Below are 13,283 nucleotides of genomic sequence, written 5' to 3' on the forward strand. Positions count from 1 at the left end.
ATCATATCTTCTGTTATCAAATTGATGTCACTATGTTATTGGTCTCTTATTTTCATTGCTTTCTAAAGGGCATTGTCTAGGCTGATATGTGAACTACTACTCATACTGGTTGTATGTTTTGCTGGCAGGTAGTGTTCCTCCAGTGGCAATTCTTAGTGCTCCAATTTAGTTATTACATTGGTGAGTGTATTCTTTTTTGTTGTTTTTTCTTTGTTCAATGGCTTTCCACATAAGTGAAACATCCAAGTCTTTTTTATTTTATGTGGTTTAGCCATTATTCAAGAACAATTAAAAAATTTTGAACTCTGTACTGTAGCTAGAAGCGAAAAAAGAGTTTTTGAAGTTACTAGGTACAATATAAACTGAATAACTAATCTTGTGCATTTTGAATCACATGATTGGTCATCATATGTTTGACTTTCATGAGAATGAACTTGGGGGGAGGGATTTTTGGCATTATAATAGTGTTTTGCTTTGTCATAGCTATCATATTACAAATTCTTATTACCCTTCAGTTAATATATAAAATTTTCTTGCGTGCCTATGTTCATACAGCCCAAGCCACAGCTGCATTTCAGCAACAACATCGTGACATTTTCCCCACCAAATACAAACTTCAGTTGAAAATTCGCGAAGTTCGTCAGAAATTGATGTCAAATGCCAGTATCAGCTCTGCTAATCCTTCTACACCAACAGTGGGTAACCAGACTGAAGTAGAAAGCTTCAACACATCTCCAAGCAGTCCAGCAACTTCACAAGCACTACAGACATTAATGCCACCACCATCTTCAAAAACATCGTCCAATCCTACTACACCCTCATATTCACAAGGACAACCAATATCTGGTGAAAAATAATTATTTTGTTTTGACAAATATTTGTGATTTTGTTTTTTATTCACTGTAAGTTTTATTTCCTTAACTTCCCAAATGTTGTAATTTACTATTGCATTTAGTGGTAAAATTGTAACCATATAAATTGTAAGCAGGACATTTGTTAGAGGAATTTTCTAACGGTAATGATTTTCCATAATTATTACCATTTGTCACTGAACAATAAGAAAAAGAGTCAAGTCTGTAGGATATGTCCATGTGTGTTATGGTATGTGTGTTTGATGCATGTAGATTACTACATATTGTAATGTTTTTTGCAGTTTAAAAAAGTTCAAGAGGTAAACTATCTTTGGTTTCATATAATTTGAGTGTTTACTGAAATGAGGCATATTTAAAAAGATATGAAAAATGTTTTAATAGCCTTACAAGTCACTAGTTTTTTATCACCTCTTTCTTTGTGTAGATTCCCGTAATTTTATTCACTTATTTTTAACACTAATCATTGCTATATGTTTTTGCACTAGTGTATCAACTATGGTAGAATCTTAAAGAGATTATTGTTAGTTTAAAACTGATTTTCTCTTCCTCTCTGCTGGTTAAGTTTGATGTGACAAAAAATGGAACTGTTTGAAATTTTTAAAAGTTAAACATAACTGTTTATTAGAATAGTTGTAAGAAAACTTTAACATTATAAAAGTGCAAAGTCAAATTAAAATGATCTTATTGCAAAGTAGTTGTTATGTCTGGAACAAAATACTCCAGGATATGCTCATGAAATAAAAACCAAGTAAAGAGGCATGAAACTAATACAAGTATGCTAAATAACTTCTAAAAAAACTCTATCACATGAAAGAGGGACTATGAAGTTTAATGATCAGCTGTATTTATATAATGAAAATTTTTACTTCTAGAAAGGTGATTCATTGCTTGAATTTAATTCATGTTTGGAAGATTTTGTAAGTGAGAAAATATCTGAGTTAGTACCAGTATCATGTTTTTTGTGAAGATTGTCACTGTTCACTGTTTATATACTTCATCTTTCTACAATTTATGGTAAAAACTGAGATATTATTTGCCACAAATTAAAACATTTGTTTTTTAAACATCTGTTAACTAAACACTTTTTTAACAGGGCTATAGGTGGAAGCTTCGCAGAAATGTTTGAATGGTGACACTGAAATTAATTAGAGAGAGGGTTCTGATTAGAATATTTTATATAGCTAAATTACTGATTTGGTTATAACTTGTAGGTTGAAGGAAATGAACATTCACCTATGGACCTGGTTGGTGTGTGTAAAGCTATGTTATTGTGGTATTCCTATAAAATCTAGTTCAGAATATTTAAAGGTGGTCTTATTTTCAACACACTCTGCTGAAGTGTAACCTGTATGTGGACACAACTAGGTTACACAAGACCAGAATAAGTAGTGATACGCACATTTCATGTAACCCAATAATAACTAATCATTTAAATTAAATGCTTTATATGTTTCAGGTTTGATGTGGAAATTGTTAATCACATTAGTTTTATTATGTAATTTGTTAAGTTGGTTAAATCTTCTGCATTCAGTTGAAAGTTAAACTACAGTTAATGAGTATGAAGTTTACCTAAAACTGATATGTTGAAGTGTAATACAGTCTTTTAAAGAATTTTGCTTGAAAATCATCAAATCAAAACTAACTGCTTTACTACCTCTTTTTAAAACTTCCTTGGTATCTTAATATTTTAATGTAGTCTTGTATTTAATGTTTTCTTTCTTTTATGAGATTAATTTAATTCTTTTGTATTCAGTTTTCTTAAGTAATTTATTCTTTTACTGATGTGTATGTAGATCATTAATGTTATTATGTTAAGATACTTAAATGTTTCTATGTCATAGAGGAAATGCTTTCTTGGTGTTAATCGAGAATAATTTTTTATTTTTGTAGTTTCTAAGACGTGGCTGTTGATAACTTAGTAAACATTTTTGAAATGTGGTCACTGTTTGCCTCAATGACATGCTGTGTCTTAGGTCTTGCTAAACTTTTCTGCTTCAAATATCTTTTTTTTTCCAAAAGATTCATCTTGTAAATGCCTGTGACTAGGTGCTGTTAAAACACTTATGGTCACAAAAATAATTCTAATTGTTTGTGATAAAAGATACTGTCAGCACCTCAGTGGAAGTGATCTTTAATGTGTTCAAATAGTAGCATTGTTAATGTGTTAATAGACATATTTTAAATAAATTTGTTTCAATTGATCTCTTTCTCTTGCTCCACATAATATGAAATTGTTTGTGCAATCTGTTTTTCTTCATGTGTGGTTTCATTTGTCTTGTTTAAAAATATGTCTATATTACTTGAAGGTTTTTGTATGACAGGATAATTTTTTTGGTGTGAGTTATATATATGCATATTTATATAAATTCTCATAAGCATCTTTTGCTGGACTATTGCTTCTTCATCAGCTAGATGTCATTCTACATTCATCTGTAATTAATGCTCTCAGGTGAGTAGGTGATTAGTTTATAGACTTATGACACTAAAATCTGGGATTTGGTTCCTTGTAGAGAATACAGTGCAGATAGCTCATTCTGTAGCTCTGAACTGAAAACACACAACCACCATAAGTTAATATTTTTGTGTTATAGTTTGTGTATGGTTAATATAATAATGATATAGTTGTAGAATGAAATCAATGATAGAGTAATGCATTTCACAAATTTTATACAGGATTGCAGGTATTTAAGTTGAATATTTTTGTTTTCATGAGTAGACAATATAAACCTATTTCAAAATGATTTATAGACTGTTGTTGTTTTTTTAAATTTAAAAAAATGTATTTTAATAAATACACATTTTATCAATTCTGCAGCATGCAGTGTAACAGACAAGTCCGTAGAGCTACAGTATTGGTAATGACGGATATATTTTTTATTTTTCTGCATTTTCTTAGTTGTGTAGGAACTAGTAGCATAGAGCACAATACTTTTAACCAGTATTAGTTTTAAAAAAATTAAAAATATAGCTTTATTGTACTTAGTTTTGTATGCTTTTGTAGGAATGAAGTTGTCCATATTATGTGTGCTGTGTGTTTGTGAGTTGATCAGAAGTCAGCACGAAATACTAAAATTTTATCATTATTGTATTTTCTGGATAGTTTTAAGAGTTGTATTTTTGATATGGGATTTCTCATTTCTCTCTCTCTCTTTTTTTTTCTTTGATCAAACAGCATAGAAGCTATAGATAAAGAGTTTAACGGGAACATTTTTGTCCAGTATAGAACAATATAAGACAATATTACAATTTGTTTAATGCTTTTGTAGAAACAGAACATGACATTTTAAAGTGCAATTTTATTGTGATGATTTATTTTGTAAATAGCACATGTTACACAATGGATAGATGCAAACAATGTAAGCATGTTGTTATATGACAATAATTTTCTTCTTAATTGAAAAACAAACTGTTGTGAGAAGTGTCTTTGGTAAAGAAACATGAGCTGGATAAAAAATCTTATTAATTAAAATTTGTCACAACTGGTAATAATTGATAAGCTAAATTTGATAGTAGTTTATGTGAGAAGGCAGTGTTTATTTACAGACCAAAATTGATGTGAGTATTTTTAGAGATTTAACCTCAATGCTGATTACTGCGAGATATTGAAATGGTAATTTCACGTGCTGTAGGAAGTCTCTTTCAGTTAAACACATCCAATAAATACAGCATAGGAATAAGACTAACTTATGATTTTTACTCGCCAGAAAACAATCACCATTGTAAAAATATTTATTTTTTTTACAATAATTTGAACAAGTACATTGGGAAATATTGAATATCATGTTTGATTCTCAATATTTAAGAATGTGTTAAACTTAAGAACTAAAAATGTATGAATAGTTTTACTGTGATTCTCAATAACTTAAATAAGACCTTGAAACTTCTGATGCTACATAAAACTTGTAGAATTAAATGTGCATTGTTTTAGAAGTGGCACACACACAGCTAAAACCAAGTTATACCTAACAATAAATACCCAATGCTGTCACAGAATTTATATATTATAAATATTATATTTTTAGATAAGAATAGCTATTGATTTTTTCTACATCATTCAGTATTTCAAAATCTGTCACTACCTATGTTTCAACTGTGTCTTTGGATTTCTAACAAAGTTCACTGAAATAACTAAAAATATTCATGACTTACAAAATAGAATAATGCCAAGTGTTCTCACACTATATCCTTCTATGCTTAGAGAAAGACGAATAGTGTTTTGTAGAAGACCAAATATTGTTTGAACCATAATCGTATACTTGGCTTACTTAGTTAAATTATACTAGAAATATTCATAATGGTTAAAACCTTCCTTGGTTTCTTAAAGTTTCATTTTATTTCATAATTTTTTTACTTACAGTTCTTTCATTGCAGGTAGTCAGTAGTTATTTTTTCCCATGCGTCACTGAAATTGTTTAGTACTCGACCTAACAGAATTGTGGATAAAAATGACAGTTAATGACTTAATTCACTTTGGTCTTGAATGATTAAGATGTCTCAGGAAAGATGACATAAAGCAAAATCGAAACACTAAAACTGATGACAAGATGTTACGAAGGTGGTACTATCATAAATTGACTAACTGTAACTTCTATCAGAAAATGTCAAGAGTATTATTGAGATATGGATAATGTTAAAAGTCAATTTTAGGAAGGAATGTAAAGCTAAATCTGATATCAAATATTGTAGAATATAATGTTAGCATACACTGACTTCTTAAAATGGGTGTAAAATATTTTAAGAAATGAAACTATATATCAGCATTTTAGAGGTGATACTAAATGTTTTAGATGATGCAAGTAAAGATAAGTTTGTTATTGGAAGAATATTTTATAATTTAATATTGGCTTAGTAAATCTGATCTCAAAGTTTGTTAGGAAATGGTGCTAGTTAATATCGGAGTTTTAAAATTGTTGAAACCAGAAATGTATATGAAAAAAGATAATAACCATTAATAAAATTTGTTATATTAACTACATCTAAATAACTAGTTTTTTAAAATGCCATAGGAGGTGGGTAATGTTAAATAAATGACAGAGTTTGATTGTGTTAGTAAAGTAAAGATTCAATGACGAAGTTAGTTATAACTGAAAAGTTTAAACTTATTATGCTTTGATGAAAAAAAATATATTTCTTGAATTATTTTATAGAAAAAGTGTTTGTAAAATATTTAATGTTATTAACTTTTATTGTTATATGTTGGGGGGGAATTGGTAAAAACAAGTTGTGTATAATATATTTTACGTTGCTTATATCAGTTGAGGGTGATTTGTCTTTTATCAGAGCTAGTAGTTAACCATGTGGTTATCTGAATTATTACTGTGACGTAGTGTTTTATTGCATGTGGTTAAAAATTTGTTTTAATGCTGTGGACTGTTACTTTTTCTAACAGTTTTGTGTTTAATGAGTAGATATATCCACTTTTGCATGAATTTAAGGAAATGTATGTCTCAAGTTTGATTTGTATGATACAATACAGATAATATTGTAAACTAAAGTGAACAGTAAAAACATTGTAAATAGTGTATATTTTATTCATTTGTTATACGTGTATATTGTTTCATAATGTGTACCCTTGAATTAAAACATTTGTATATTAAAAAAGTTGTATACCATATAGGTCTCTGTGTAAATATATTTATTTGTTTTTATCAGGCCTTTGGTGTAATTAAAAAACAAAATTCACCATTATTTAATATCAAAAACAGTATACAAACATGGAGGAATTGTTACAAATAAAGTTTTAGTGTACTGTGTAAAGGAACTGACTTCAATTAATACAGTCAACAGATGTCTACAATATACCAGAGTTCTGTAAAACAAGATGTTCAGCCTTCCATATTTAATTACTTTATGATTGCATGTTTTCATATTATTTTTTTTCTTTTACAACAACCAAGGGGACAAGTAGCTTCTGAAAAACATTCAAAAGTAATTTTTTATTACCATCCATATACAACTTGTAGATATTTCAGTTTTGTTTTATTGTTATTTTCATGCTATCATTAAAAATTAAGTATCATTACTCTGAAGAGTTATTTTTTAACAAGTTAATTTAGTTATGTGATTCATAGTATTGCAAATAAGAAGCTTATTTTTTTGTTAGTACATTTTGAAAATATATTTATCTGTCAAAATTATTATACAGTCCTTTTATTATAAAAGTAATTTTTAAGGTGTGTTGTTGATTAAATTAATCTACATTTTTATATCAGGGTGAACAAGGAAAGAATGTGATGGTAAAAAACTGTAATCTTGATTTGTTTTCTACCTGTGTTCTCCTTTACAAGGTTATATTTTACCTAGAATAGAAAGACAAAAAGCTACGAAATTGTAAGAAGGTTTTCCTTTTTTCTGTGATAATATTTCAGCTGCCAACTTTGTTTACCATCCATTCTAAAATTACAAATATGAAACCTATCACAGAAATGTATTCCACCTCAGTATATTAGTAAACACAGGTGTAGAAATTAATGTGATCTCCTTTACATTCCTACAGTAAATCCAGCTAATTTGGACTAATAGGAATAGTTATTTTGTATTAGACTATTTCCACAGAGCATAAATGTTAGCTTTTATTATAATATGGCATTGTACTAAGAAATGCAAAGCATGTATAAGGAGTTAAGTTTAAATAGTGAACTCCTTTACATTCATCTCACCATGTCTTCAAGTATCTGTTTTTATAACTATAACCCTAATTATTGCTCACAGATGTAGCTTTGTAAATTATCAGTCATTTATAACTATTTGAATGTTACTTATAAAGTTAAAAGAGGTTTACTCTTGTTATGCAGTCACACTTTTAAGGACTTTTCTTGCAGGAAAATGAGCTAATTTGTGAGTAATATATTTCAAATCCACCCTACCCTTACCATTTTCATATGATGGAAACTAAATATGGTGGGAAAACCATTACACATTTTACATATTACCCTCTGAAGCAAAACTGAAATAAAGGAGAGCATGTAAAGACGTTCACACAATTTTATGTTCAGCGATTATAATTGATGGAATTTAATCATACACTTTCAGGTATTGATACAAGAAATATCTTGGCTATTGTGTATAACAATACAATGAAATGATTTGAGTATCTACACTAGATATGTGCATCAGAGAGATCATGTGCTTCAGAAAACTAATTTTATTACAAGTCCTGAATGGACATATCCAAAATATCTCTTGATACTCTGTGTTTGTGGTGTTATTATATCAAATTATATACTTCCCAGATTTATGTTAGACCCTAAACTTTTTGTTTACTCAAAAGTTTGTAATTATTGTCCTGAAAATAAACATCCATTGAGGAGAACACATGATTACAGAGACATGTTATTTTGGTTATTTTTATATATCACATATATATATATATATATATATGTTTGGAAAGCTATGCCCATCATCTATCATTTAAAAATTGTTATATGTTTATGTAAGATATATACTCAGACATTTCTCCCAGAACACTAGCAACATCAAATTGGACATGAAAAAAGGCTTAACCCTTATTATATAGATGAATTTTGCTATCAACCTTGACATATAAGATTCAGGATTACAAATTTTTACTGCAACATCCTTTTCATTTAAGTCTCAAATATCTTTCAGGTCCAACCACATTATTAGGAGGTTCAAAACCCTATTACTACTAATAATTTGTCATTAATTTTAACTATATGCAGTTTCATTGTTACATGTTAAAATCAGTATTAACTGCAAGAAAGTTAAACAGCGTCATAATTTAAGTGTTTCGGAGAAAAATTTGTAGTGAAAAAAATGTACAAGATTCATATTCAATGTATATGGAGGGTTGTGCTTTAATATGTACTATTGAAAAGGTGATCTGTTGTGGGTAAAAGTATATAGATGATAGATTAAGACAAATATATTACCTAAACAGTGAACTGTTGAAACATTTTTGTCAGTTTTATGACTTTTCCATTCCATTAATTTTTTTTGTTCTGAGACAAAACTAAACTTTTACTGTTTTCAATACAAGTAATAAAATGTTTGATTTGATGTCTAAATTTAAGTTTCTTATTACTTCATATTTTTGAAAGCCATTCATAGTTGATTTTATAATATAACATTTCTGGGACAACATGGAACCTGTTGGTCCATCTCAGATGTTCCACACTCCAAATTAAATTAACTTAAAAAATCCTTTAAAGCTAGCCCTTATAATTCATATACTTATGAAGCTTTTTCTTAAACTCATTTATAAATTTACTGCCTCTACAACATCTGAGGGCAACCTATTTCAAAAGCTGCCAGGAAAATTAAATTGTCTTAGCTGAAGATTATCCCTACCCTACAAAAATTTATACTTGTGTTCTCTAATTCAAATATTCTCACTGTTAAATACAAAAAAAGATTATGCATCAACACTATCAATTCCCTGCACAATCTTAAACACCTCAGTCAGATCCCCCTAACTCTTCTTTTTCAAGAAAAAAACAACTCGAGAGATTTCAACCTATCATCATGTGACAACCCCTCTATCAGGGTCACTATTTTAATAACCCTTCTTTGAACCTTTTCCAACAATTCAATGTCTTTCCTAAGGTAAGGAGCTCCAGACTGCAAAAATATTCCAAATGTTGCCTAACCAGTGACCTGTACAACAAATTTGTATTCAATATTTCTGTTGATACAACCTAAAATCCTATTTGCTCTACCACTAACAACAGCAAAGCAAATTGCATGGATGGCTTTAGAGACTGATTGACTATTACATCAAGATCTCTTTCTTACATAATATTGTTAAGGTTATTTCTATCCAAATTATAGTTATAGTTCAAATTATGATAACTCACATGCATTATCTTGCATTTATTATAATTATAACCCATCTAATATTTATTTGCTCAACTCAATAAATGATCTAAATCCTTTTGTAAATCAGCAACATCTTTTTCACAGCTAGCAACATAATACATCTACAAATTTAAGTAATTTATTGACAATTTCTTTAGCTATGTTATTGATATAAACCAAAAAAGAGCAAAGATCCTAAAACAGCCCTGAGGTGCCCCAATTGTGACTTTAATCTAATTTGAGTGAACTCCATTTGTAACAATCTTCTGCTTTGTTCCTTAAAGACACTCTTCTATCCAATTTGTTTACTTATTCCCAACACCCACAGAGACAATTTTTTTATTTAAAAAAAACAACTTATTTATCTATAAATAAGATATTTTTAAAGCACTATTTGTTGACGTTGTGTTATTTTAAAGGTTTGCAATTGTAGCTGCTGTGTATATGGCTTCACCATCTCTTAATAATCCTGACGCTTACAACGCTAAAATCAGCGGTTCAATTCGTTCAACGATTTTTCCAAAAGTCCATTTACCTTATTTACTGAATTTGGTGCACTAGAGGAAGCAATCTCTTCCAAACTTAGCAACATTGGTTATACTAGTTGAGCTCTAATGGCCAGGGTTTGAACAGTTCAGTTTATGGGATACAAGGATTTCAAAGTAGTGTAATCAGGCCTGCATTTTGCCTTTGATGGTTTGTATCAATTTCGATAAATCTGTTAAAAACACAACAACAAAACGATCAGTTTATTGAAGATACAATACAACCAATACTCACGATCTTCTGCATAAAGAGCTTGAAAGTATTAAAAAGATATTATGGATTATCGAAAAAATATTTCCAATAGGAATGATAGATCATATTAATTATATATGTTTGAATAATCTGAGAAATTGAAATGTTGGAAACCAAAAACGTTACTTATACCATATTTATGTAAACAGGAACTATCATTGGAAATGAAATACATAAATTATGCAACCAAACTCACTCAGAATCCTTATGTCTGAATGTGGACTACAACTATTTTTCATGATTAATGATCGAATCTTAAAATATCACATACGGTATACAAATACAAATGTTCTTTAGGTAATACTGGATCTACCACAAGGTGCTTACAAGTTCGCATACAAGAATTGTACTTCAAACACACGTCATTTTCCGGCATCAAGAACCATGTGCTAAATGAATGGAATTAATTTATAACTAAAGTACAATTTAATGCCTTCGAAAAGGCGAATATATAAAATTATATTCATCAATAACTTCAACCGAAGTTAAATGAATAGAATAGTGTTTAATGTTGTGGATGTTAATACTGATATGTATTATTAGTATTCATGATATAATCCAGGGTGAACAATATCATGAGGATACTTAATAATTATTATTAATGTTGAAGTAATCCGGCATTACCAGGAGGTGGTTACGATTATAGAATATTCATAATTTTGGCTGACGCCATCCATAAAGAGGCTAACTGGACTGTTGAATAGTCGAAAATCCGTCATGAACTACAACGGATTTTATAAACATGAGTTTAGTAGCAGAAATGAGTTGCATCTGGAGCGTCATTCCATTGTGTTTGAACAAGAAAAACGTTTTTTTAACGAAGTTCAATCAGTGATATGTTAATAGAATAATAATTATTCATTACTACAGTTGTCCATAATTTTGACCTAATAAGCTACCTGATGTGATCCGCCGTTTGTTATTTTATGGTATAATTGTAAGATTTGGCCATCATTCTTATAGTGTACCCATGGTTTCAAAGTAACGGCCATGTTCTTGAGGAAACGGAACAGGTACTAGGAATGTTTGAATATACAATCTGATTTCTACGTTTTTAATGATCAGCTGTTTAAACATAATCTTAAAAATTAATTTAAACTAAAATTAGCTAATTTTCATATATAGAGGGCAGAAGTTACTGTAAAGTTGCTACTAAACGGTTAGTACAGGGTGGTCCGTAAATCCCTACCCATCCATATGTTATTATAAACAACGTTATAATACTAATGATGAGTTGAAGGCAGCTGTTACCGCGGCATTTGAAACAATAACCTCTGCTATGTTGAGGAAAATGTCTCACAGAACATGGTGTCGCATAATATTATGCAGCGAGAATGAGGGACAGCACACAGATACACTGGATACATAAGATATATGGATGGGTAGGGACTTACGGGCCACCCTGTATAATTGGTGTTATAGAGTTAATACCAAAAATATTACGAAGACAGCTGAGAGCGTTTCAGTTGTTGTTGTTTGTTTCAAGTAACTAGTTAGAAGCAACTATCGTTCTTAATTAAATGACTGTTCCGCCTTCTATACTAGTACTAGTGCTGATCGGTATAGAACGAAGCTTGATTATATATATCTTATAAACGGTACATACATTTGGTATCAGAAAAGTGGTTTTAGCCATGCCATACCTGAATAAAAGGAGTGACACAATTTTCTTAAATTTTATATTTAAATGCTATTTCAGTGAAGCATGTGGACGAATTAATGAATTTTTTCGTAATATTTATAAATAACAAATGTTCAAATATGATTTAAAGGGTACAAAACAAAATATATAACATAACGTTTAGGGTCAACAAGGAATATGTTGGTCCGTTTCAGCTGTCTCATCCTCTAAGTCAAACTAAAACTATTAAACAGATAAATTATAAAAATGAAAGTCAACCTTTATCATTCATATATTAATCAAACTTTCTTGTAAAATCACTTAAATTTGCTGACTTTACAACATTTGAAAGCAACCTATTCCATAGGCTAACTACTCTATTTGAAAAATAACATTGTTTTAGCTGAAAACGACATCTACATTGCCTAAATTTATATTTGTATTCCCTAATTCTATAATTCTTGATGTTAAGAATGAAAAATGTTGATGCATCAACATTATCAGTTTATTTTACAATCTTAAACACTTCAATCAGACCCCTCTAATCCTTGTTTCAAGATGATATAATTTTAAGGAGCTTTATCTTTCCTCATATGACAATCCCTACATCCCAGGTACAGTTTTAATAAATCTCCTATGAACCCTTTCCAACAATTCATTGTATTTCCTAAAATAAGGAGCCCAAGACTGAACAGAATATTACAAATGTGACCTGACCATTGACTTGTACTACCAAATTATAACCTCTTTAGACTTGTTTTCAATATACCTATAGACACAACCTAAACCTTACCACTAACAATAGCACACTGCTTGAATGGCTTAAGAGTGTGATCAACCATCGCACTATGATTTTTTTTTTCATGACACTGTTAAGGTTATTCCAATCGAAATTATGCTTACACTTCAAATTATGATATCTAATGTGCAATATCTTGCATTTATCATAATTAAAACCCATTTGCCATTTATTTGCCCAACTCATTAAATGATCCAAATTATTTTGTAAAGCAACAGCATCCTCTTCACAGCCAGCAACACCATTAATGTAAATCAAAAAGAGCAGTGGTCCTAAGACTGAGCCCTGAGGTACACCACATGCAACATTAATCCAGTTTCACTCAACTCCATTTATAACTGCCGTTTGGTTTTTCTATCGAGCCACTTTTCTATCC

General features: G+C 29.8%; 1 protein-coding gene across 1 annotated transcript in view; it reads left to right on the top strand.

The window, feature by feature from the left end:
• Positions 1–6,484, top strand: part of LOC143230884 (uncharacterized) — a 103,022-nt gene extending 96,538 nt beyond the window's left edge. The window contains 1 exon segment of the mRNA XM_076465177.1: positions 556–6,484. Coding sequence (XP_076321292.1) covers positions 556–857 — 302 coding nt within the window. The 3' untranslated portion in view covers positions 858–6,484.
• The last annotated feature ends 6,799 nt before the right edge of the window (positions 6,485–13,283 follow it).

The sequence above is a fragment of the Tachypleus tridentatus genome, chromosome 10 (assembly GCF_004210375.1).
Source record: "Tachypleus tridentatus isolate NWPU-2018 chromosome 10, ASM421037v1, whole genome shotgun sequence".
NCBI classification, from domain to species: domain Eukaryota; kingdom Metazoa; phylum Arthropoda; class Merostomata; order Xiphosura; family Limulidae; genus Tachypleus; species Tachypleus tridentatus.